At 41.8% G+C, this 26,147-nt stretch overlaps 1 protein-coding gene across 10 annotated transcripts in view; it reads right to left on the reverse strand.

Annotated features, from left to right (window-relative positions):
- Positions 1 to 255: 255 nt before the first annotated feature.
- Positions 256 to 26,147, reverse strand: part of MTCL1 (microtubule crosslinking factor 1) — a 102,758-nt gene continuing 76,866 nt past the window's right edge. For 5 of the 10 annotated variants that reach the window (XM_059466674.1, XM_059466627.1, XM_059466681.1 and 2 more), the window contains 6 exons: positions 22,129 to 22,296; positions 17,973 to 18,221; positions 13,595 to 13,900; positions 11,329 to 11,360; positions 8,136 to 9,690; positions 256 to 1,512 (listed from right to left, as the gene is read on the reverse strand). In XM_059466674.1, the coding sequence (XP_059322657.1) occupies positions 1,303 to 1,512; positions 8,136 to 9,690; positions 11,329 to 11,360; positions 13,595 to 13,900; positions 17,973 to 18,221; positions 22,129 to 22,296 (2,520 nt within the window). In that variant the 3' untranslated portion in view covers positions 256 to 1,302. Of the gene's footprint in view, positions 2,599 to 4,512; positions 4,571 to 8,135; positions 9,691 to 11,328; positions 11,361 to 13,594; positions 13,901 to 17,972; positions 18,222 to 22,128; positions 22,297 to 26,147 lie in introns of all 10 variants that reach the window. The other 5 variants (XM_059466686.1, XM_059466694.1, XM_059466665.1 and 2 more) reach the window with 3 other exon arrangements.

A 26,147-nucleotide genomic window follows, 5' to 3' on the forward strand; every position in this document is an offset into this window, starting at 1 on the left:
TCCTACAATCCCTGTGAGTAGATGTCTTATGGAGTTCAGGGATGGAATTTAGAAACCTTCCCACGGTCTGATCCAGTGCTCACAGGAGTCCGTGGAGCACAGCATAGTATTTGGTTTTGCTGTGATTTATTTCATATTAGGAAGCTTTTTTCTCTCCTTATGAATAAAGGAGGAGCTCAGGGGCTTTTATGTCCCCCTGTTAAATGAACCTGGGGAGTACCATCATAAAAAAAAATTATGAAGCATTCCAGCAGCTTGTAAATATTGAGGGTTTTATTCCACTTCACATGGTCTCAAACAGACTCTTAAACAAGACCAGTTACAATTTAGTATGCCCAGAGATTTCCATGGTTTTTCCAAAATGAAGGAAGTTCTCAGTAAATGCTGTACATAGCCAGTTGAACTGCTAACAATAATTTAAAAACTCTTTTTTGAATAGTCAATGCAAGAATACCAACGATAAAAGTACAGTACAGGTAAATTCACAACAATATTACAGTGAAACAGATTGACTCACATTTATGTGATGGTACAGTAGCAGTATGTACATGCACTAAAGTGCGAGGACCCAGAGGCATGCAAGTCAAGTATTGTAGGTGTATTTTACAGCTAACTCTGTAAGACTTTCTGAGGCATTCTTTTCTCTTTTTTTTCACACATTTACTTGTGTTTACCTGTATTCCCCTCCATCTCAATTAATTACAAGTCTAGTGAACGAGCTTAATGGCTTTCTTCACTACTTAAAAGGTATCGCTTCAGACAGTTGAAGCATCTTTAAGAACCTTACCTTTAAAAACCGATAACACTGACATTAAAATAGAATAAAATTAACTTAAGACCCTAGTTTTACATGAAATTAAAAAAAAAAAACCAACCCAAAATACCCAAAACCAAAACTGAAAACGTAACAGTGCAAATATAACCAAAAGGCAGTCAGTATTTGGAGAGAGCGCGAGCACGTATTCAAATTCCCTTAAAACTTAATTTACATTTTATTTTAAATCTTACTTTATATCATTTTAACCCTTTTTTTTTTTGCTGTTTTTGTTAATATACTGTATGTAGAAAAGATGGAGACAAAAATAGTTTTCTCAGCTATGAAAAAAATTAAGTTATTACAGGCACATTAACTGTTTCATTCTAGAAACACCTCTGTTTTCCCCAGGTTGCACATTCAGCAGCTGTGTCTGAGAACATTCTTTGACCTCTCTCTCCAAGTGGACCTCCCTCCTGTCGTGGCAGGGATGGCTGGCAGGCGGCCTGGTGGAGGCGAGGGGTGTCTTGCCCTGCTCCCGTGTGTGGTCAGGCCGGCTCGCCTCCCTGGCCGGGGGTCTCTGCCAGCAGCTCCTCGCTTCCGCGCTCCTCTGAGGACGCCAGGTCTCCGGTGGACTGCGACTGTGAGGCAGTGGGGGAATGTGAGGCCCATCGTGACGGTGGGCGCCGCTTCGCTGGTCTCTCTGGCCGGGAGAAGCAGGGTTGGAGGGACGGGGCTAGTGCAGAACAAGGCAGTTCCTTGGCAGCCAAGAGAGCAAAACAGCGGTTAGTGACTCGCGTTAGAGACCGCCGGGGTGCGCGAAGAATTGCGAAACAAACCCGCCAAACTAAAGCTAAGCGTGTGCCGTGGCGCGGGACAAAAGCGAGCAGCGAACACCCGGCTGCGTGAGGGCTCCAGGTGTGTCCGTGATTTATGGAACAGGTAAGGAGACAATGAAAGGAAGAGGGTGAGTTGGAGTAGCTGAAACACTTTCAATTGCTATTTGTCCTTGTGCTAGAAAGAGAAGAGCTGAAAAGTACATTTGCATAATAATTCAGGAAACTCCGCTGTTCAACACTTTAAGTGCTGACCTGGCATAAAAAGCCTAGGTTTGGCATTTGCAAGGCAGGTGAAAAATCAACCATTATCTCCTTTTTTTCGCCTTCAGAATTCAGACTTGACATGCAGGAGACTTCTTAGCACAGAATAATGACTACAGGGGTAGTTATGCTCTCCAGCTGGGTTAAATATGAGGCTTACCTACAAATTTCATTTTCTGGAACACCACTGCTAACTGCCAGCTGCTGAAGCCTGAGTTACAGGATTCAGAGTTACTCTTTGTTAAAGGCAACATTCACAGAAACAGAAGAAACTGGAAATTTTATTCCTTCACTGAGTTTCTGTTGTTCTGGCTTGGTTAGCTTGCCTTTGCAATTAGAAACAATCTGCAGCTGTGATTTTTCACCCTGTCACTAAGATGGTAATGCTTTTAATATTCACTTTGCTCAAAGTACAGGTGCACTTCCTGCCTTGCTCTGAATGTTCCCTACATCAAGATAAGTGACTGTGGAAGCAAATCTGTCTCGCAGGGCCAAAGCCAAACTTCTGAATTTCACTGCATACCTTGAAACTTATAAAAGCAAATCAGAGCAGTTTGCCAACATCTAGCAATGTGTACACCAAGCAGAAGTCACTGGAATGTACAGAAGAGTAAAAAGCAAAGTCAGAATGCAAACTGATGATAAATGAAGAGAGAGACCAGAAATGATACAATGCAAAGGAAAAGCTGTGGCACAGTAAGATGCAGGGATACCAGGGCAGCAGGGAGGCCAGGATTCAGCACACTGTTTCGCATGGAGAAGGAGAATAGTCACTAAAGGTGGAGAATATTGGAGTAGGTAACATGATGTGATTGACAGTGAACAAACATGTGATACAACATTGAACTTCTCAATTGCAGTGGAAGACCAAACATAAATGTCATAGGACAGAAAGACCAGTTTTGAAGACATAAAGCTGAGGTATGAGAAATGGAGCTGGTGACACGTGTTTTGGAGAGAGTGCGTTGTTGGACTTGGGAAAGCCTCAGTGAAGGGTCAACCCAGGTGTTTTGGGCAGCATGCAGCCAGTGGGGTGATCTACAGCTACACACCAGTGCTTGAGAAAGAGCTATGGCCAGCTGCCCTCAGCTCTCACAGAGCACCTCAGCCTGCAGCCCCTCTTCTCTGCACCCTCACCCCCCATCCCATCTCTGTGCCATTAACTTCACAACCCTTGCTAAAACAGCAGTAAGGCTGAAACAGAAATGGGTGCTAACAAGAAGTTTGACTGTGTGTCCTTACTTCACCTTATCCCATTGTGCCTGGGGCAGCATATGGTCTGTGAAAGCTGCCACTAGACTCAGATTTGTTAAGAGAAATCCATCTGTGCAAAAACAGTCATGGGCAGCACAACACAGTGAATTGAGGCTATGAGATTTGTGGGTTTTGTCTTAGCCTCTTTCAAAAAGGAGGGTTAAAATTATATCTTTATAGTACTGCTTGCTCCTGGCTGCTTTATCCTAGTTTTGGAGCAGTAAATCAGAGTTAGCACAGCGATAACAAAATTTATTTCCACTGCTGCCTCCCTGTTCAAAAGCCTCTCTCCAGCACGCCCGCAGATGTTGGTCAGCTTTTACCAAACATCAAGGTTAAGCTCATCTTATCTGTGATGTACACACGCCCAGCAGCACACAAGGCTGTGCTGGTGATGGATGTTGCTGCAGGGCCAAAAGTGAGTAGCAGCATAATCTTATAAAGTGCTGGCTGCTGAGTCAGTCGTCCCCACCTGCAGTGTGGAAATGCAGCCATGACAAGGAAACTCTGCAGAATGGTTTGTGAAAACCCCTCCTCCCTTACTACATGTAGCTGTCATAGCTAAAGATGGTTTCAAAAAAATAAATAACCTGTGGGTAATTTAGTTTGGTAGTTGCTCAGGGGTGTAGGTGGATAGGCAGCATTTCTTAGCCTGAGCACTGGAAATGGGAAAAGATGATTTCAGCTTCAGTTTCTAGCTATTTCCTAAAACAGACTGTCAGCCAGCATGGCTATGTCTATATTAATAAATAAGGAAAACAGTTTTCTCTTCTGTCTGAGGCAGAGTGGATGGTCACAGCTTATGTCTGCACAGTGTCTTCCCTCGACTGTGGCAATTGCAGACACTGGGCAGGACTGCTTAATGAGCCAAAGTGACTTTAGCCTTTAGCCCCAGGCTGGTGCTGAAGCCCCTTCCCAGCCCTCTCCACCTACTGCTGTAGCCAGAACTGGAGGGAAGGCATTCTGCGGCAGCCAGAAGCCCTGTGCAGTGCTGTGCATTTGTCAAGAAAAAAAAAACAACTTTGAAGTTTGTCACAAATCTGAATCCCTCCCCAGCACTTTTGCATACCTTTTTGTTGGTCTTAAATGTTGCCAATTTTTAAAAGCTTAGCAAAAAAACCCCAACAGCACAAATTTTGACTTAAGTGTGACATCTTCACAGCCTTTGTTGCTGCAGGACAGGACACAGCAGATATGCTCCTGTCCTGAACTCTTCCTGACTGTCCCATACAAAGAACCCCACAGGGATGTCAGGTGTGTGCTGATACCCCTGGAGTTGTGCTGAACCCCACAGGTGTGTGCTGATACCTCTGGAGCTGTGGCCATTTATTTCCCGCTGTTGACCCCCATGTTCAAGAATGACCGCTTTCGGAAAGCTCTGGAAACAAGGTAGAAAGGACTTACAGCAGTGAGGCAGGCAGGGTTAGAGTCCCCAGGGGGTAGTTAATAAGACAGTTTGGTTCTGGACAGAACAGACAGAAAAGAAAAAGAAAGCAAGTAGATTGGAAAGAACTGTTTTAATTGATTATTTTTTTTAAAGTGAAGGTTTCATGTCAGCAAGGAAGAAGTTTCCTGATGTTACTACTCATTCAGATCATGTTACCAGTGTTATCACAAGGAAACTAATAATCAAAAATAAAAGCCAAGCCACTAGAAGAAAAAGACTTAGAAAGAAAGGAAGCAAACAAACCAACCTTTTACAATCCTAGCACAGTTTCAGAAGTGGACATATCAATAAACAAACCAAACATTTCTACTGAGCAAAGAAAGATATCTGTTTTTCTTTGCCAACCTTGATTTGGGCTAGACCATATTACTATGAGAGGAATAAAGCTGTATTTTTTTCCCCTTAATTTGATTTCAAGAGAGAGTTTCTGCTTAGGAAATATTTAACAAGCAAGAAAATGGCTGTTATTGTTTGTTGCTTACACTTCTATTTCTCAGGTTTCATGGCAGCTCTTTGCCTCACCTTTCTCCATTGTTTCTCTTCAGCAGTGATGCTGGATGGGAAATCCAAGCTTAACCAAAAGCCCTTTAATTCTGCTAACACCTCCCCTGATTTTCAACATTCTCCCTCCCATGCTGAGTGGTTCAGTGGCAAGCCTGTGGCAACTGCTTTGCTCTGGCAACCACAGGATGCAGCACCTGCTCTCTCATCTCTGGGTCTGTGTGGAAGCTCCTTTCACAGTGTTCTCTCCAGAACTGAGTCTGATTCCCAGTCCAGGACTGTTGTGTAACCTCCACAATCTATACCCTTGCTAGTTATAAAAGCAAAAATGTTCCTAAAGAGCTTATGTTGTTAGTTACGTAATGCTAATCTGCATTTTTAAGAGTAAAATGGATAAATCCTACGATACACATGTAAGTTAGGGGTTTATTCAATTAACAGAATAAGACACTAGTAGGCCACACTATGTGGATTATGAATTTGCCTGTAAGCAGCTCTGGGCAAGTCAGAAAACACAAAGTTATTGCTGCTCTGTATGCATATACACTCACATGCACATGCATTTGTATATAAATAGATAAATATATGAACTAGATTTCATATTTGCAGCAGGAATATAGAAGAATATAGAAGAAAATTATGTAACTAAATAACTCAGAAGCTCAAATTGAGAAAAAGTCACCAACAGGTGCTGCATGCAAGTTTAAAAAAGTCATTTATATGCCATGGCTGCAGAATCTAGAAGGCGTGTGGTAGTAAGAAGGGCACTTGACTTGGCCAGAAACCAACAGGTCAGAGGGAAGCAGAGCAGGGATCTACTGGAGGGTGGAAGCATTGTGTCAGTGCTGCCCCAAGCACAAACCTGCTCCTTCAAGATCATAGCTCCCTGAACAGCTGTGTCTGGCTTTGTACAAAATGTGCTAAGAGAATTTGTACAAAGTGTAATTTGTGTGGTCAGGGTAATCCACAAATAACCCAAGGCACCTGCAGAGTCTAAACTTATTTGTGGGTGCTTCTTTTCAGCAGCAAACCCACGCTTCCCTTGAGTACATCTTCCAGAGCACCACCTCAGCTAGGAAAAGCTAAGCTCATTGTGTGAATGCCCACCAGTTTCCTTTTCAATCCACATTCCTGAGAAATGCCAGGACCAGCCAAAGAACAAAACCTGTGCCTCTAGAGTCATAACAGTCACATAGGAGTTGCAAGGAAAAACAAGTCTTAGCTCTAGGGCTCATAACTCAAAAAATTAGGCAAAAGATACTGAGAATTCACAAAAAGGAGCAGTTTTCTGCCAGTTTGATAGTCAATGAGTTTTTGCTGAATAGCATTGACCCAAATCACTCTGTGCATCAAACTCAGGTACTATTGCTAGTTTGTGTTTTGCCAACAGCAATTTGTGATCATCTGGGATGACATCTATCTACCTATATTTGAAATCTACTGAGGCAGTTAAAAGACACAGGAGGGAATCAAGAGTTTCCAGGGTTACCTTGAAGGCAAAGCTGAATTGAACTTGTCATAGTAAAAATATACTTCCTAATACAGACCAGCAGTGTATTCCCAGTATTTCAAACTAAGGACAAAATACAGAGTTAGCTGGAAAAAGTCAAATAAATGAGGCTGCTTCCCACCTTTATTCACTCTGAGGTTTGTGCACAAGGACCACTTTCACTCACTAGTATTTATAATGTGCATGTGGTTTCTTTTCCTTTTTTAATTGAAAAAGTTCCCTGCTTTTATCTGTTTAAACTGCACATAGGGAATAAACCTAATCCAAACTTAGGTTTGGATTGTCTGTTAGGAAAAAAAGATTACATCCTCTGAGCAATACCTAAAAAAATAGGAACTGACTGTACATTGAGAACCACCCACTAGTGCAAGGAAAACTGCAGAGCAAAGGTTTCAGCACTCAGGCTCTCAGAAATCCTTCCTACCAAATGTTGAGTTAGAAAGTGGGGTTTGAACCTTCCATTTTTAAGGTATCTGAGGCAGGGGGAGTAGGAGTCTGCCCAGAGAAGGCAAAGTGCATGTATGGGGCGTGCAGGGGTGTATGGGGTGTGCAGGGGTCAAGCAGCTGCTTCCCTGGAGCCAGGGCTCACCACAAGACTAGGATGCCAAAGGGGCAGCACAGGGCAGAGAGGATGAGGAGCCTCTGCCCTGGGGACTCTCACCAACCAGCAGCACACACCCCTTTTCATGGCTGTACCAAGAAAGGCAATATATGCATGTAAGAGCTGGGCATAATTCAGCTTTTCTGGGCTTCTTAAGAGTAAGAGTCTCAAGTGCTCTCAGAGGTTCACCAGAAACAGGAGGTTTAAATACTGGTAACTGAAAGCTTTCATCCATCATTATAGTTTCTTTTTTGTTGATTGCTGTTGCACCTGAGACTGACCCCCAACATGTGGGCACACTTGCTGAGACAGATGATGACTTGACAAAATATCAGCAAGGAGTTCTTAAACACTAAATAGGTATGTGTCTAGATTAGTTGATTACATGTGTATTTTTTGCTTTTTTGTTATTTTTGTGAGGCAGCAGCAGTCAGTACCAAACATCATGCCATTCAATCACATTCACAGACCTGAGCCAAACTTAATCAGATACATTCAGAAAAGATATGCTGAAGGCCCTGAAGTTTTGCTCCAGGGTACTGTAGAGACTATTTTTCACACAAACTTGTTAAGGCCCATTCTTGTGTAGGAGAAAGAATCTACCTTTCCATCCAGCATAAAAATTTTATTCAAACCTAGTGTTCCTAGAGTATCTGTAACATGTGGTGTATTTTGTGACAGAAAACCCTTATCCCAGCCATTTATGGAAGAAAAATTTTTTATCCCATAAAGGATAAAACTCTTCTGATGCTTTCAAGCCAAATAAGCTGCCAGGATAGAAATTCAATTCTTTCATGCATTCTTCAGTGACTAATCCAAAGTTTCATGACTGGAAATTGCTGGTGGTACCAAGACAGGACTAGGATATTCACTGTAAATACTCAGTAGAACTGCAAGAGAACTCATAATACATTTGCTCAAAGAAGAGTGCACTTAGCTATAGGAGGAAAAACAAGCAAATTCATTACCTCTATGGACCCTGGATCTACTTTGACAATTTCTCCTGTGCTGTTGTCATTGCTAAGATTTGGTGGGCTGTGTGAACGTAGCCTTCTCTCTTCCTTTAAGGCATGCTCCAAAAGTTTCTTATTCAAGATCCTGGCAGCATTTTCTGCAAGCGTGTACCCTGGAGGAGCAGATAAGTCCTGCCTAATACTTGTCACCTCAGATCCTTCTTCCTTTTGAGTCTCTGTCCCCAGACGGAGAGGACTGGGTGATCTGCCACGGGCATTTGTACATGGCTCCTGCAACGTGCCCAGTTCTGGCCTGGGTTCGGCTGACCTGGACCGGCTGCCAGATCTGGGGCATTTTTGGAAGGTCTCATGAAAGATGGGGCTATGGTCGATGATGTTGAATAAACTGGACAGGCCATCGTTGATAGTGGTGTGCACAGGACTCTCCCGCGTGGTGGTCGATCGAGCCCAAGCGGACTCACTGAATCCTTTCTGAGGTGTGCCAGGCAAAGTCCGGTTATTTGGCTGGTCGGATTTGGGAAGGGCTTTCCTTTGCAGCTTCGGAGAGCCGTATTTGGGGGAGCAGCATGTGCGTTCAAACTTAGCCTGGACCTTCTCAATGACGGGGGTCACCTGCCTGCTCCTCAGGCTCCTGGATGGTGAGGAGACAGGCGTGGACCCCCCCTTTGGTGTCAGACACTTGTGTGGACTGCTGGTGATACTGCGCAGGGTTTCCGTCTGCAGGCCGACGCTGATGGTCTGGGTGGTCTGTGTCCCTGTGGTCCTCATGCCGTTGGTTTGGCACGCCGTGTCCTTGAACTGTGGCTCCGTGGAGTTGGAGCGTATCGCGTTCCGGACAGAGAAAGCGACCTCCTTCATGTCATCGCTCATGTTCTTGGACATCTCCAAGCTGTGCAGGGGTGAGGCAAAGCCCACAGTAGTGCAAATAGGACGTTCAATGGGATGAAGACCGTTCTCCAGAAAATCTTTGTGGTGTTTGGCCAGGTCACAAGACCACCTTCCAAACATGTCCGAGGAAGCACCTTTAGTCTCAGTGACGTTCCCCATAGCTTTGGTCACAGAAAAGAGGAAGTCTGGCTCAGCCTGGTTTTTCCCTTCACTGCCAGCTATCACTGAGTTATCGAACCTACGGACAACGGGTGGGCTGTGGAATACCCGCACTCCCATTTTGTCAGTAACACTGTGACTCCTCGCTGGCTGCTTCTGGCAGTGCTCTGGGCTGGTCATGGTGTTGGTGGTCATAGTGACACTGGTGGTGAGGTACCATGAGGATGCCTGGAATGGATCTGAAGCAGGATCCTTCCCAGCTTTTCCAATTTCTGTCCTTTCTGCCCAACCCTCTGCAGGCTTCTCAGTTGCCCCACCATGGTTCCTAGTGTCATTGTAATCCCAGTTTTTGTTGAACTCCTCAATGTATTTCAGATCATCAGGAGACAAGGGAGGTGTTATATCATCTTTGCTGCCAGATGAAGGCAAATTTTTTTCTGGTAGAAATGGAGAAATGTCCATCAGGCGCTGAAATTCGGACATGGAAGAAACGGACATTGCCCTAGAGAGAGGAACACAAAAGAGTCACTCATGCGCCAGGAAATTGTTGCAAAGTAACTTCTTTTCAGCAGCAAACTCTGGAAATCCAACATTCACCATCTGCTTACATATAAAACCACTTCAATCATTGAATCATGGACTGTCCTGAGTTGAAGAGACCCACAAGGATCATCAAGTCTAACTTTTGGTCCTGCACAGGATACCCCAAAAATGACACCATGTGCCTGAGAGAATTATCCAAACACTTCCTGAACTCTGGCAGACTTGATACCATGACCACTTCCCTGGGGAGCCTGTGCTCAAGTACCCTCTGCATGAAAAACCTTTTCCTAGTTTTCCTTCCTTTAGCTCTTTCTTTCATTTAAGTCGCCTTTTATTATCTCTGACATAGCTGTCACATGTCACATCTGTGATGTGCCATTAAAAGTACCAAATGGTTTAGTAGAGGTTCTTAATTTGCTGCTTTCTCATGGATTACTGCTAGGCAAATATCTGTAATGTGGAGCAGTAGGATGCATCTCAGAATTATACTGTTCACAGGAAATGAGTGTTTGTCACAATACGAGGCACCCTTTTCAAAGCAAGTGTAGAGTATTTCTGACCTGCTGGGAAATCATCAACTCTACCCCCACTCCTGAGACTGCCCAGGCTGCACAGCTGGTGTGCAGTGATGTGAGACATCCAGCAGAAATGCTGCTATATGCTGAAGTTTAACCAAGGGAATCTCTCTAAGTGATAATGCTGAATTCTTGGCTCTTGCGCATTTCACTAATTTGTACAAATCACAGGCATTCAGATGAGTTATTCTACTGCTTTATTTTAAGAAAAAAAAATCAAATTTTTTGAATGGCACTAAATAAAAATGCAAATGAGTGTACTTATCAGAGTTGGTTCAATGAGGTAACTCAAACTGGATGAGAAATCAGCAAGCAGTGGTTTTCATGGATCAGTGATCCAAAGGATACAGCCAAGTCACACTGTGAGTCACACTCTGAATCAAGAGCTCCTGCTGCAGTTTGGGTGTGTCTCTGTTAGGGATTCAGGTGAGTATGGTTTCTAAATGGATCTCATGGACTGATCCTCTGGTTTGCATCAGGAGGGCAATCTCAGAGAGCACAGGCTTCATTCCTTTGGGATGAAAATGAGCTGGAAGATGCTCTCCAGAAGCACAAGTAATTCATTCTAGAGTTAGGCGGGTATTCAACCCATGGGATAAGACTAGAACCAGTCTAAAGCAAAATATCCCTGACATGCAGCAGCATATCGTGTCCTCAGCACCCAGTGTTTTCCTTTACTTTTTTTCCCTTACGGAAAAAGTTTTAGTTTCCTTTCCTTATGGATGTCTGCAGTGTGTACTGCACTGCTTGCTAAGGCAGGCGTAGATTTCACTGTAAGCTGCAGCTTCACACACTTTCATAGAGTTTGGTCTTTGTCCATGACAGCTGAATGTGGCCCAAGTTAATCAGAGTAGAACTGAAGCATATTGAGAGAAATTAATCCCTGGGTGAATCCATTAATCTGGCTTGCAGGCTGTTTAGGAGGTGGCATGGCTATGTCCTGGGCCTGTGGCTTGGGTGCAGAGAGTCCTAGCTCCAGCAGCTGAGTATTTGCTGGGATTTCCACTGCAAGTTTTACTCACCTTTGAAGATTTCCTTTGTGTGTTTCTTCCTCCTGAATGAAAACAGAAACAAGCAGGAAAAGTTATTTCTAAAGGTGTTGGCGGCATTAGCTTGTGGGTCATTCGCTTCCCATTAGTTGCACCAGGTATATTTGTCTCTAAAAACTGTCTGATTTTCTCTCTGATATAGATTCTTAAAGTGCCAGTGGGAGTATTCTTCACTTTGTACATAGGCAGGAGAGTGGGCAATGCCATCAGGACAACACACTGCACAGGTAAAGCCTGTATGCCAAATCTACAACAGTTTTTAACTTTTATATTTCCATGCATTCACAAATAGATGTGGGCCAAAAAAGGTGCTTTTTTCCACAGTATATTGCTTCAGACTATATATTTTTGAGTGACTTTTTTCTGTAGAGGCAATCTACTTTATACTAGAGGCTAGCTGTGCTGAAATAAAAGATAAACGGAGTTTCTTTGACATAATATTTCATTATACATTTTCTAGGAACCAACAAGTGGCACCAGCTGAAATTCCTTAATCTTGATATATTAAATGTGTGGGAAGACTTGCTTGTTTCCTAGATGGAATACCTACAGCTTGCTAACAGCATTAATATGTTTTTATGGCAGTTATTTCCCTGTGACAATTCCCATAATGAGTTAGGGTTTTAAATAGCTACTTCTGAAGCATTTGCTACAGTTATTCTGTTTACTTATATTTCTAGTAAACTACAGGGAATTCAAAATATGATCAGATGGGAAAAAAGCATTAGTACTGTACATATTTTATTTGACCTCATGAAATCAAGAACATTACCAAAAGTCCATTTCAAATTGGGACTGTTTAAAAACAGCACTGCTTAGCTCAGCAAATACCTTTCTGGTATTTATCCTGGGTCAGGGAAAAAAAATAGTAGTGAACTGATCCTCCTTGCATTCTCTGTGGTATAATTCTGGAATAACGTCGGTGGCTTCAGTGGAGTTACTGCAGAGTAAATCTGACCTAACTGAATGCTTAATCAGGGTGAAGGCTGGATTGATTTCTACTGCAGTCAGTACCAAAAAGAAAATACAGTGGAAGGTAGAGTCAGCAAGCTGCAGTTGCCTCTGTGCATCCTCAGTTAAGCTACTCATTAAATTCCAATCAGTCTCGCTTCAGCAAACCCTCTGAGGGAAAATTACTTTGCCCAGGTTTCCCCAAATCAAGCTTTGAAGGAAAGAAGCTATGCAAATATCACCAAGAACAAATTTTGCTGTCCACCCTTTTGTTAATGGTGGTAATATCTGAAAAACAGAAAAGGGAAGAGATATTTTCTCTGAAAATCAGACTGAATTTGAAGGAATGGGAACAACAATCAAAATTAGGCACAAAACTTCATTCCCTGATAGTGTTACCAACATTCTTCGCTGAGCACTTGGACATGTAGGGAAAAAAAGTCTAAGAAATAATAAATATGGGATCCCATACTGCCAGCAATACACTTATGGCACTGAGGGAAGAAAATTTAACTGGAACACAGCTACCTACAGCTATGTAACAAGGACAGTCACATTTCTTGCCTCTGTAAATCTTTTTTCTCTTATTCCTTTCAAAGAACTTGATTTCTCAATCTTTCAGTTTTGTACCAGCATTTGGGGACAGGGACGCTTGGTTTCACTCAGAAACAATAGAAACAAACTGTGAAGACCTGGAACTGATGAAAATAAGCCTGCCATGGTGGAGGACACAGACTTCATTTGCCATTTCCTGCTGTCATCTTTTAGCACTGTGTTTTATATCTTTATAGCTTTATGGTCTGACTTCAGGGTAGGTACTTTGCTGATAAATAACTTTATCTTTTTAACGTCTCACTTACTCATGCTGATCTGCTCAGAAGACAAATGTGGCAGAACAATCAGAAGTGCCTCTCTACAGCACTTACTGCTTTACTAACAAAGTAAAGCCCACGTTTCTTCATAAATATGTATCTACTTATAATTGGAAATGACTTAAGACCTTCTAAGCCAATATGTTGTGTCAAATATAGTTCTCATACATAACATAAATGGCCACAAGATGAATTAATCTTTGGGACCTACAGGCTGGCTCCCAGTTGTCAGGTGACTGACACTGGTCTAATCAGCTTATAAGAAGGAATGAAAACCTGTCCACACCAAATTTACTACTGGGTAACTGTAAGCAGTGCCTGTGACACAACATCTCACTTCCAACAGCAGGGAAGCTGTACTGATTCTGACAGAAGAGATACCATGACAGCACGATAAAATGCAGAAGAGCTCATACTTCTGTTAGTCCAGGCAGGAATTTCTCCCTCTCCAGCTGCCGAGAGCGATGCTCCTCAGGCTCGTCGGGCGAGTCGAGGGACAGCGACTCCAGGAAGAGGTTTTCCGTGCCGCTGCACCGGTCGCTCTCCTTCAGCTTGGACAGCGAGCGCTCGTCGAACTGGATGGTGTCAGAGTCCGAGTAGGAGCGGGAGCCCATGGGACGGGGCACGCGGAGGTTCCCCTGCGGCGCAAACGGCCGCCGGCTGCTCTCGCTCGCGTCGCACGCCAAACCAGCTCCCCTCCGTGGGCTCGCTTCCTTCTGCAGCTGGGGACGAGGCACACCAAGAGGAGCAGCAGTTACTTCTGCAGTGCATGGCATTTGGCAGGACTCATCCTTCCCCGGGAGCAAGGCACCCATGCCCTGCGGATTACAGCCCTGCCCCAGGGGTGCGCCTCTGGGGGATGCTGGCCTTGCTCTGCTGGTCCTCCACAAAGGGAGACTTCTCCAGAACTTTGAGGCCATTACTCATGGGATTTTGGGTAATTAAATGTATATATCTACAGTTTTGCTTATTTACATGTATATGTCTACATATATACACACTGAATTTATACGTATATACAAAATAATGCATCTGTCTGTAATCTGGTTTTTAAAGAAACAAATCAACACAGACTGTTATTTAAAAGCAATTTTCATATCAGTACAAGTAGATGCTGATGGAAGGGTGAGCGAATTGCCTTCTCATCAAAACAAAGGCATTTTTCTAAAACAAAGACATTTTTCTTCTGCTCAGCAACACAAAGATTGCTCTTTTATGTATACCACTTGTTTCCAGAGGTGGAAAATTATGCCTAAAAAAACGCAAAAGCTTTGTTTTATATATGGCCTAGCCTGAATGCATGGCTGAAAAGTTGAGTATTTGTACAGAACAACATTGTCAAAGGGATGAATTAAGCATGTTCCAGGAAAACGTGTATTTATAGAAGGGGCATCAAAGCCACTAACTCTACACTTTTCAAAAAGTGAACCATTAGTGAAATTGCCAATATTAAAATTAGATTATGTGATCGACTTCTCTTTTAATTGTAAATACAACAGGATGGATGAAGTAAGTGATAATTTCAAACATGATAAATGACTGCAAGAATCTGATAAGAACTCTGATGTTTTGCTCGAGCAGCATGTTTGGATTAGTGACAATAAACTGAAAATGCAAGTCATTCACTAGGGCCCTGGAAACTGAGAACCTACAAAACATATTCATCTTACTGCTCTAGTTTGGAAAAATAAACAGACATTATATTGCTTAATTTAGACCAAACCATTTTAGGTCTCAAATGATTAAATTTACACTTGAGCTGAAAACAGTGAGATTTTTTCCTTGATTCAGCTCTACAAAAAGGGAAATGCATCTTCAGTCTTTTGCTCATGATATACAAAACCTGAAACCGTTTTATTAAAAGGAGGTGTTCTATAAAGGCAGGGGTTGGAAGGCATATATCAAGAGATCCTGGGGGCCATTCCTGAGCATATGAGCAAGATTCAAAGGAAGGAGAAATGGTAATTACATGCTTTCTTTATAGATAGCTCCAATTAAAAGCCCTTCAGAGTTTTAGGGATCCTATAAGGACAATGTTCTGGAAACATTTATGAGAGAACAGTACTAATACTGCCTCACTCTCTGAACCTCAGAGAGCTGACAGGAGAATTAAAGTGACAAATATTGTCCTAACTTTTTAATAACAGTTTATAATTTTGAGTCCCCATGTGTTTATACCTTTAAATATGCAACTTTTCATACAGGTGATCTTGTGGGTTGAAATACTTGTCAGTGTGCTCTGTGCACAATTAGTTCTAGGAGTACAGGGGAGGGAGAGTCTCTAAGGGAAAATGAAGTGACAGAGTACTTAAAAAGAAAAAACAACAACTGTGAGCTCTGAAGAAAGTAGGTCATCACGTTTTTTCTATGCGAGCAGAATTCCCATCACCATCCAGAGTAAAGTACTTTATATATTTTATACATTGGTGTGACTTCCCTCTTATCATAGATGTATTATTCAGGAGCTGTGTGAAAGCAGACTGGCATAAAGCATTAGAATGAAATGTGGCACACACGCTTCTGCTATCTCTTAGACTTTGTTTCAAACATACACAGTGTGTAGTCTCCTCATCCTCAGTGTACTGCCATACATGGAATACGCACACCAAAACCCTGGGGAGTAGGACTTCAGAGATACACTAATTGTTTCCATATAAAGCAGGGCACGACGGCAAGCTGAGAGGATATTCAACTAAAAGCCTGCAAATATTTGGAAGCTTCCTGTCACACAGGGAAATGTTTGATTATAAGCAAAGATGGAGTTATGAAGTTTTGTAGGCAGGTGGCCAAGACTTCAAATGCTATTTCTGGTCATTTAGTCCTCTGAAGTTAGCTTGATATAATATTTTTTTTATTTCCCCTATTCATTGCCAATTCTGTGTACAACTCTGTTGGCACAGTAAATATAGAGTTAAAGCCCAGAGGTTTCAGAAACATAACAAAAGGAATCAGTTCCAGTACTAGCTAAAAGCTGTTTTGTAGCCTCTCCCAGAATGACACTGAGAGGTTATGTCAGGTTTTAAGAGAATTAAAAGCTAGGTAACATCAACAGGGATTTCTCCGTGGCTTTCTTCAGTGTGCCCCATTCCCAGGGAATGGAAAAAGCAGTCTTTAACCAAATTAAGTCCGTCAAGCTATTGAGGATATACTTCAAACCCCACTATTTATAAGGACAGGAAAAGAAACATCCAGATAGGTACCAGTGATTCTTCAAAGAAAAGTTTCTGTCTATGTCCTTAGTATATTGGAAAATTTTCTGAGGGTTATTTAATTCCCATTGTGCATGAAGATTCCATAAGTGGTGGTTAGAAACCAGCCCAGTCAAGATATGGAGAACTAACTAAGCACCTTCTGCCACTGAACCTTGCAAGCCAGGAGCTTTGCATGTAGAGCTTTGCTATAAGGCTCACAGGCTTTGATGGTTTTATCTTAGGAGATGTGCTACTGTGTCGCATTATAATGGCTAGCTCAAAAAGCTGCATGAAGTACACACAAAACCCCTCAGATATATAGGAGATTTAAAAATTGAGAATATTGTTTGCTGATATTTTGAAATTTAGAAGCTAAAAAATCACCCTTCTTGGTCTATAAAACCTTCATGTTTGGCATTGCCCACGCAGACCTACACTTTTAGCATTGATTTTAGAAATATCCACATGAGCATGGGATTTTCCTAAGAGCTTCTCTGTGGGTTTAACAGCCAAAGCTCAAATTGAGGTTTAGTGTTGTACTCATATTGTTTCCAGCCTAGTCTCTTTTTTTTTTAACTTCTTGTTGCAGCTCTGACATGGGAAAATGAGACACAGACAATGAATCCTTTGCAAAAATTGGTCATGAAGTTACACTGGGCTTTCACTGATTTAAACCTGTGAGGCCACTCTGTGCTTTTCTCAAGTATAATGCTCTCTAAAGGGCATGCACAGGGCTGGTGTGATTCCATTTTTGCTGTCCTAAGGACAGAAAGCATTCAGTTAGTTGAGGACCCACAATTTCACTTGTTTCTCTTGATTTTCCTGGAATGCATGACTCAGATCTGAACAATGTTCAGTCAGAAGCGGTATTTTAACTCCCCCACATAAAACTTCATTTTTTGTGTGGCTTCCAGGCTGATAATAAATTCATTAGGTATTATTTGTCTCTAATACTAAGCAGATGAAAATACAGATAGGCATGAAAACAAAGGGGTAGGTATGCATTCCCAGATTTGCAAGTGATAACAGAGGTTTGCACAAAATTCATGTGACCAATATTCTTCTGAATATTTAGTACTGGTAACTGTGTTTGTTATCAGTCAGGGCTCTTCATGTTAACCCCTGTGTTCCTTTGCCACAGAAAAAGCATTCAGTTGAGACTGAATAGTTGCAGCAGCTGCATCTTTGGTGGCTAATCCATAGATGAACAGTCTTTTTCAGCAAGAAGCTGTGTACCAAACCCTGAGTAACTCTGTGGGTTGAGTGTTCCAGCACAGAGATGCACTAAAGCTTTCAAACAGAGTGTGTCCATGCTTGTCCAGGGTAATTGAAATGGGGAAATGACCTCTAACCTAGAGCTGATTTCTCATAAGTGGTCTTTTACAGGGATTATGAGCATTTCCCTTTTACTCCCTTGTGTATATAAATTGTTTCATAACATGAGAAACATCGATGTAGCCAAGGAAGAAAAATCATTCCTGCGCTGCTTCTTAACGCTGTCCCTTGAGCTTGGCCTGAGTGTAGTAATGGTACAATGGCCTCATTCTTTCAGGCAGGCACTGCTGACCCAGGTAAGATGACTCCTTACCTGGCGGCTCCTTACCTGCTCTATCCGCCTGAGCAGCTCCTTCTTCTGGCGGTCCCATTCCCGCCGGTCTCTGTCGAGCCTGTCCAGGAGCTCCACCTTTTCCCGGTTCCAGTTCTTCTCACTGTGCTGGATTTGCCAGCGGAGGTCCATCACCACGCTGTGACTGTCAGCCAGCAGCTTCTTGTGCTCCTCTCTTTCCCTTTTAAAAGCTCCCTTTGCATCTGAACCTGTTTCTCCAGAGGTGTTCTCACTCTTCCCTTCCAGCTGGCAATAAAGTCAAATGTTACTAGGATGTTAAACTTTCTGCAATAAAAACCTGTGCCTGTCAATAGATTAAAGACCTAACTTTACAAAGCTAATGGCAGAATAATAGCAATTATTACATCTTAGAACCTCAATAAATTATCAAATATGTTCAGAATGGAAAAAGTTTTAAAATCAAGACAGTGAAAACTACAGGGAATAACTTCTCAAGCTCTACCAGTTCATGCTCCTAAGGCACCAGTTATGATCTTTCTGATGGAAATATAGGTACCAGTAATGAAGGAAACATGGAGATAAACCTCATCATTGTCTCTGAGGCAATCTCCAGGACAATGTCCCCAGCTACTGCTCTGCCTTTGTGCTCTTGCTCAGTGCACCTGAAACCAAAGGAGAGTGAATTCATCCCCTGAAGAGGTCTATCCCACAACAACCCTCAGCAGTGGTGCTCTTGTATGACTCTCCTGCCTTCCAGCAAGAGAAGGTGTTAGCAGCAGCAGCGGTAGGTGCACCAAGATCATCCCCCCATCTCTGAGCTTCTGGACCCTGAACTGATTTCAAGGGCAATTGTCTGATGCCACCTTCCCTCCCTTCTTCAATTTCATGATCAGGGGTTAGTTTAAACAGATCAGAAGAGCTGGCCCAAGGTAACAGATTCATAGGAAAATATAAGCTTCATGGGGTGTCAGGAAGTCTCTAGTTGAACCCTCTCCTTGCAGCATGGTACACTCTGAGGTCAGAATGGGTTGTACAGGACTTTGTTCAGATGGATCCTGAAAACCTCCAAGTGCAGAGATTGTACAACCTCTCTGGTCAAGCTGGGCCCATGCTGCACTGTTGTCAGAGGGAAAAAGTGCTCAATTGTTTTGCGTAAGTTCAAATGAGCGAGGAATTTATCCTTGGAATCTGACCTTCTGTTGATGGCTCAGTAGATGTGCGTGTGACTCAGAATGGGATACATCTCCATCCCCTAGCTCTGCAGGTGAAATGGAGTGAAAAGCAGCAAAAACTCATTTCCACCTCTGGAGTTAACATTGTCCTCGAAAATGAGAGGCAGCAGGTCTGCTGGGAAGCATATTACTCTAGCAGGAGAGAAGGACAACACCTTCACCTTGACCTACGTGGAAAATAAACCCTAACTTTCTGAGCAAAAAAATTTCAGACTGGATTCAGGAGTGATGCTTACTAGTTTCTGGAACAGCCTCCCCAAACAAATGACTGAGAGATTAGTGCTTGAGTTACTTAAATTGTACTGAGCTGCAGGGAACATCCTGTTACACCCACTTGCAGTGACAGGGAAATCTTAAAAACACTGGCATCTTCTACCACTAATTTCCAGGGTCCAGTTGTTTTCTTTCAAATGACTAAACAACCAAACAAAAAAAATCAATTTTGAAAGAGCAGCATCCTATTTTAACAAAGTTGACATGACATCATCTTTCTCACACTTTGTACCACATGATGATATATATGATATGATATATGATATATGATATATGATATATGATATATGATATATGATATATGATATATGATATTATAATGATATGATATGATATGATATGATATGATATGATATGATATGATATGACATGATAGATATTATACATTTCTATTCCCCTCAGGCATCCTGAAGCTGGACCCTTGGTCATAGTCCTAGTGAGGGACTCCCATATCCTTAATGGGTCCCCTGTCCTTGATGCAAATTCTCAAAGCATATTCAGGGTTTGGCCCCTAACACTAATTCCCTAACAAGTAACACCCATTGCCCAGTAATTAGCAAGTGTTGTATGTTATTTCCAGCGTAGCAGTGGAGGTAGCAAAGAGCCTGGTAAAAGCCCCAGAAGGAAAGGTGGAAACCCCTGAGTAGGAGTGGTAGCACCACCCTGGGGTCAAACACCAACCAAAGTGGCAGCCTGGAGGCTTATTGCCCATGCAAAGGCAAAGTAGGAAAACTTGGCAGTCCTGTGGTCAGAATTTCTCCAAGTTTCATTCTTTGTTGCCATCTCGAGCTTAAGGTAAATCTGTCACCAAGATATTTCAGAAGGAGCCAAAACAGGAACTGATTTTGTTTCATTTTTCAAGTGATATATTATTCAGTTATGCTGGTGTACTGAGAAGCAATGGAACTAAGAATTTGTATCTTCTGGGAGAAGATTCTGCTTAAAATGAAAGCTGCCTCCTTCATTCTGGGAAAGCAGCCCACAGTACTGGGGCAGGAAAAGCAGTGCTCACATCTCAGCTCTGTGTGTCACAGTGAGGCTCTAAAATTTAGTAAATCCTTCTAAATGTACCACCCTTCCAACAGTGAATATTTTTATTATATTTTACTTCTCCAGAGAAGCTCTACGATTTTTCTCAAGATCTCAATGTACTAATTCTTCCACCCCTTCCCTCTTCAATGTGTAAAATAAGAGCTTTTATGTCATCAGCTTCGGAAATAAATTCTTGTGGGTTTTTTGTTGATTTGTTTTTATGCTGCTTCAGAGTACATCTGTGTACTGTCATATATGACACAGAAGCACCTGGCACCATGTTTTATACAAATATTTCTAACATATCCCATGGCAGGTAATGAGAGCTTTCTCTTCCATCACTAACCAGTAGCTTTGAATGGCTGGTTTAATATCAATATATTGATCTATCACTTCAGTGTTGTTTAATCACTCTTTTCTCTGCTATAAATCAAATACTGCAGCTGTTAACACACCAAGGCACAGTGATGAACTAATTGTGAGCATGCCAAGCACAAGACATTTTTCTCTTCAATAAATACAGACACCCACATCTCTCATTACCACAGCTGATACATCACCACCCAGCTCTGCTGAGAAAATACAGCAAGAGGTTTGGTTCCTTTGTTCTCACCCACATCACGCAGTGCCCACTGCATGGGTCCTTGTACTGGGACAACTGGAAATCCAAGAGGCAACTCAAGTGGCAAAGTTTTGATCAGCCTTCAGGTGAGGGCTGGACACCAGGATAAAATGCATGACTAAAGTCTCTTTTCAGTTTGTCGTAAATTGTCGCCATGATATTTTCTGAAAAATCCCTTTGTCCGGATTTTTCTCCTGAGAAGCTGAGAAGCCTCAGAGGAAAAGAAAAACAATAATTATCTGCTGCTGTGGAATGCAACAGGTGCATCTTTGATTGGTCCATGTTGGTTGTTTTTAATTAATGGCCAATCACAGTCTGACTGTCTCAGACTCTCTGGGCAGTCACAAGATTTTATTATCATTCTATTCCTTTCCTTGCTAGCCTTCGGATGAAATCCTTTCTTCTATTATTTTAGTATAGTTTTAATATATCATTTTTTTTAATATAATATGTCGCAGACATTTTTATGAAAAGTCCTTTATTTAAGATTTTTCTTCTTGAGAAGCTGAGAGGCCTCTGGAACAAAATGTAAACATTGATTATCTGCTGCTGTGGAATGCAACAGGTGGACCTTTGATTGGCCCATGTTGGTTGTTTTCTAATTAATGGCCAATCACAGCCCAGCTAGCTTGGACAGAGAGTCCAAGACACAAACCTTTGTTATCATTCCTTTCTATTCTATTCTTAGTTAGCTTTTTGATGAAATCTTTTCTTCTATTCTTTTAGTATATTTTTAATATAATATATATCATAAAATAATAAATCAAGCCTTCTGAAACATAGAGTCAAATCCTCATCTCTTCCCTCAACCTAAGACCCCTGTGAACAAGGTCACAATAATATATATCATAAAATAATAAATCAGCCTTCTGAAGCATGGATTCCAGATTCTCATCTCTTCCCTCACCCTGGGACACCTGGGAACACCACCAGATTCAGTGAGGCCTGAGTGAGGAACATTGCCAGAGTAAATTTCCTGTTTCATTAAGCGCCTCAGCTGTCCTTTCCAGGTGTTGGACTCAGGGCACGTTACCTGTTGGAGGCGGCACTTGAGCTCAGTGGTTTCCACCTCCCAGGCTGCCTTGTGCAGGGCGTACTGCTGCTGGAGGCCCTGGCGCTCCCGCTCCTCGTCCCGCAGCTCCGAGCGGAACTCATCCAGCAAACCCTTCAGAGCGTTCAGCAGCTTCCGGTTTTCACTCGCCTGCCACAACAAAGCAGACAAAATGCTGTCATTGCACGCTGGCTTTAATCCCCAGCTTCATTTTTTTAGGATGAAAAATGACTGTGCGTCCACTGCATGGGAGAGAAAGTGCCTGGGCTAACTTTTGCATGAGAAAACTAAAAATAGCAATGTCTTCTCTGTCAACAGGCTGCTCAGGAAGTGGTTGAGTCACCATCCCTGGAGGTATTTAAAAGATGTGTGGATGTGACATTTTGGGATGTGGTTTAGTAGTGGAATTGGCAGTATTATGTTTACAGTTGGACTTGGTGATCTTTTCCAACCTAAATGATTCTGTGATTCTCTTCTCGTTAGGCCTAGTGCTGATGCTTCCTGAAAGCCAAAAGTACTTAAGTTACTCTGAAAAAGGCACTAAGCATCTTTCTGGACTGAGGACAACATTAATAACTTTTTTTTTAATACTGTAAACCAAAGCCGAAGTATCATTCCTGAGGTTTGTTGGATAGTTACATGTCTGTCTCACACATACAGTTGTTGCGCTGTATCAAATGCCAAATATTTGTATACTGCATAAAAAGAAAGGGGATAACTTTTCAATGTTTTTGTATTATCAGATAAAGCTGATTAGAGAAATACAGTGAGGCTTTGAGCTGAGTATCTCAGCTAAGGTGTTTAGTAGTCTGTACTTTATATTCCTGCTCCACACCAGGCAGCTGCACCCAGGTCAGCTTTGCAGCAGCACCTTCTGGGTACCACAGGCTTGAAGGCCAGGGAGGCCACTTTTCCTCTTTCAGAGAGGATCAAAGCCCCATTCATGTTCTGTTGAGAGTGTCATGGCCATGCTGAAAATATTGTCAGAGCTCTTGTGGTAGCCAGAAGCCAAGAGTGGAGCTAAGCTGAAAGTCTAGCCCAGAGCTGACATCACATATTCTTACTCAAATCTTTTTTTTTTTCCTTAATTTTGGCATTTACCTTCTGCACATTCTCTGATCACGTGCAAAATCTGCCATTTTTATGTTAAATATCAAAACACATTTTCTAAATATTCATTCTGGATTTGTAAAAGAAAATGTTCCCCACAATTCTTTTTTTGCAGTCATTGAATCAGAAAACAGAAATATATGATTCATTTGTCCAAAATTTAAATCAAATATTCCCAATGAGTGTCTCAGATACCAGGGAGTAACCAGAGATTATATCTGACAAGTTATCCTGACTAGAAAACACTTTTATGAAAATTATACTTGACTAGCAGACACAGCAAGGGGCAGAATAATTGGAAAGCTTACTCAAAAAATTCAGCATTTAATTACCTGGTTCTCAGGAATGTGTTAACTCCATTGGGAAGGCTTAACTCAAATTAGTTGTCTCCATCCTTGCATGATAGTCTAATCATTTTTTTTTATATTTGTTTTAAAAGTGAAGGCTTCCTGCATTCCCTCTTATTTGGTATTTCATGAAGTAATTACATGGAGGCTTCTTTGAAGACAAGTCAAGTAAACAGAAGTATGCAAAAATCTAAATAATTGTCATGTGCCATTTTCAATGGCAATACTTACCAAATTTTATGCAGACAACTAAGCTGACTTCATATGCTCATCAGATTTTTGGCATCACTGAACCCACCTCATCCATTTTTGTATTCACTAATTATACATGCCAAGGTGCCTTTTTTCTTTAAAAAACAAACAAACATGGTCTACTTTTTCCAAGCCATTTGATCCATCAGCAAAAGTATGCTAGATGTAGGGAAATGACTGCAGGTGCTCACTGACTGACCTATCTGGGCTAATGAAAAGTGATGCTGTACAAGATGGGGTTTTGCAAGAAACATACCCACAGAATCAGAATTAATTCCATTAACATTTAATGCCAATTAGCAGTTTCCTGCTATCCAGTAGCAGTCTCCATCATGCATATAAGATCACCTACTATTCAATATGCAATGAGATTTTATGTTTCCGCTATGCATTTTTATTCTACCACCTAATTAAGGCTAAATTCTCCAAACATTTCAAGCCCCTTGTGTAATAATCAGAATAAGAATTCCTTTGAAGTTTTGCCCTTAATGCCACAACAGGAGCTGCTGGGTATTGGAGGCATCAAAATCTGGTCTCATCCTCTTTGGAAACCCTGACTCCAAATGTCTGGGAAGTGCTTTCATTCAAGAGCCATGTTATGTGTTTTCTGGTGTGCTATACAAACCTTTCTCTGGCAAAGCAGTCAAAAGGCTCCACAAGAGAAGTGAGGCAGAAGAAAAGCAAAACCTAATGACACCAAAGCAAGTTACAGCTCTCATTCCTGTGCATGCATCTGATAATTTTATATCCTATAAAAATTGGTTTGCAAAGAAAGAAGATATGAACTAGTTCATAAAGGAGACAAAAGAGCCTCATTGCAGGTTTGTAGCCTATTGTGTTGAGGGCATTTCTTATTTCTAGGGGCATTACATCAATGTCACTGTGATGAGATAAGTACCTCAGGTGCCCCCTGGCTTGCTGGGATTTTAATTACCTTGCCAATATAAATCCAATTTTGGTTACATACTTTGTACTCCTGCAGAGAAGTCTCTTCTGCATGACTCTGTATTTATAGTCTGAAGCTGGAGAAGTCTGTGAAATTATTTTTTTCTCTTTTGCCAAACTGGAGTGATTTTGGAGAGCAGAGAAAGTACTTTTGAACAAAGTGCACTCTGAAATACAATGTTTACATCTAGCCATGCTTTAGATTTTGTTGACAAAACAGCTTATTCATAAGACTAAGTCCTGTAAACACTCAACAAGTATTATTATAGTCTTCCCCTTCAGGCATGTTGCACAGCAGAAATTTGGCATGGCTGTGATTCTCTGAACAGTCTTCCATGCGAGGAGATGACTCTTTAGCTCCTCAGCTGTTTCTAAAATTTAAAGCTTAGAGGAATCTCACTGATTCACAGCTGATCTAAGACAAGATAATTACAAAGGCTAAAACAAGATAATTAAAAAGGCTTTACAGAAGTTTAAAGACTTGTATCCATAGCTCTGGATTTATAGAAAAAACAGCTGACAACAAACAAAACTTTTATGCAGCAAACTCCAGTTAAATTCCAGAATACTGGAGCATTTACTAAATTGAGTCAACCACAGAAACAGGAGCATCCAGCTCTAGAAAAGTTTTGGACAAGAGCAGTTTGGTTGTGCTTTCAATCACAATTCATTTTTCTCTGAGAATTTCCCTTGAGAATTTCACTGAAGACTTCAGCCACAGGCTGGTATTACAACCAGTTTAGTAGAGCAGTCAATTAAAAACACAAGGTCAGGAGCCTAAACAGCAAACCAGAACCGTGTATTTTTTCTGTCTAATCACAGATCTAGGCAAAAGATAAGCTGACTCTTGGTGCAACCCATTTCAGTATATTCAGGCCTTAATGACTGTTCCTTTGGCTTTTCTCTCAGCTAAGCTTTGAAAACAAACATTGTATGAAAAAAAAGAGATTTATTGGGGATTTTCTTGACACTCCTCCCAGCAACACTACTGTATTGTTTTTTAATGCTTTTTCCACTGGACCACAGATAAACTCTCTACTCCTTATTCCCTTATCTTACACCATCTAACAGGCATAGCACCCTTCATACTCAACTGAAACAAAGCTCTTCCTTTATCCACAGGCTGTTCTCCTCTGCTGTCCAACTTGCTTGATTATCTCTTAAATACAAACAAACTTCCAGCCTGGCTCTTAACCTTGCCTGGCACTTCCTGCTGTGTCCCCCAGCTACCAGCCAAGGGACAATGTCATACAGGAAAAGATGAACTGACCCCTCTCAGATCTACTCTGCCTCTTAGCAGCTTACCTTTTTCCTTCCCTTTCCACTCCGCCTTGCCTATATCTCTCC

This window comes from Ammospiza nelsoni, chromosome 1 (genome assembly GCF_027579445.1).
Source record: "Ammospiza nelsoni isolate bAmmNel1 chromosome 1, bAmmNel1.pri, whole genome shotgun sequence".
Taxonomy (NCBI): Eukaryota; Metazoa; Chordata; class Aves; order Passeriformes; family Passerellidae; genus Ammospiza; species Ammospiza nelsoni.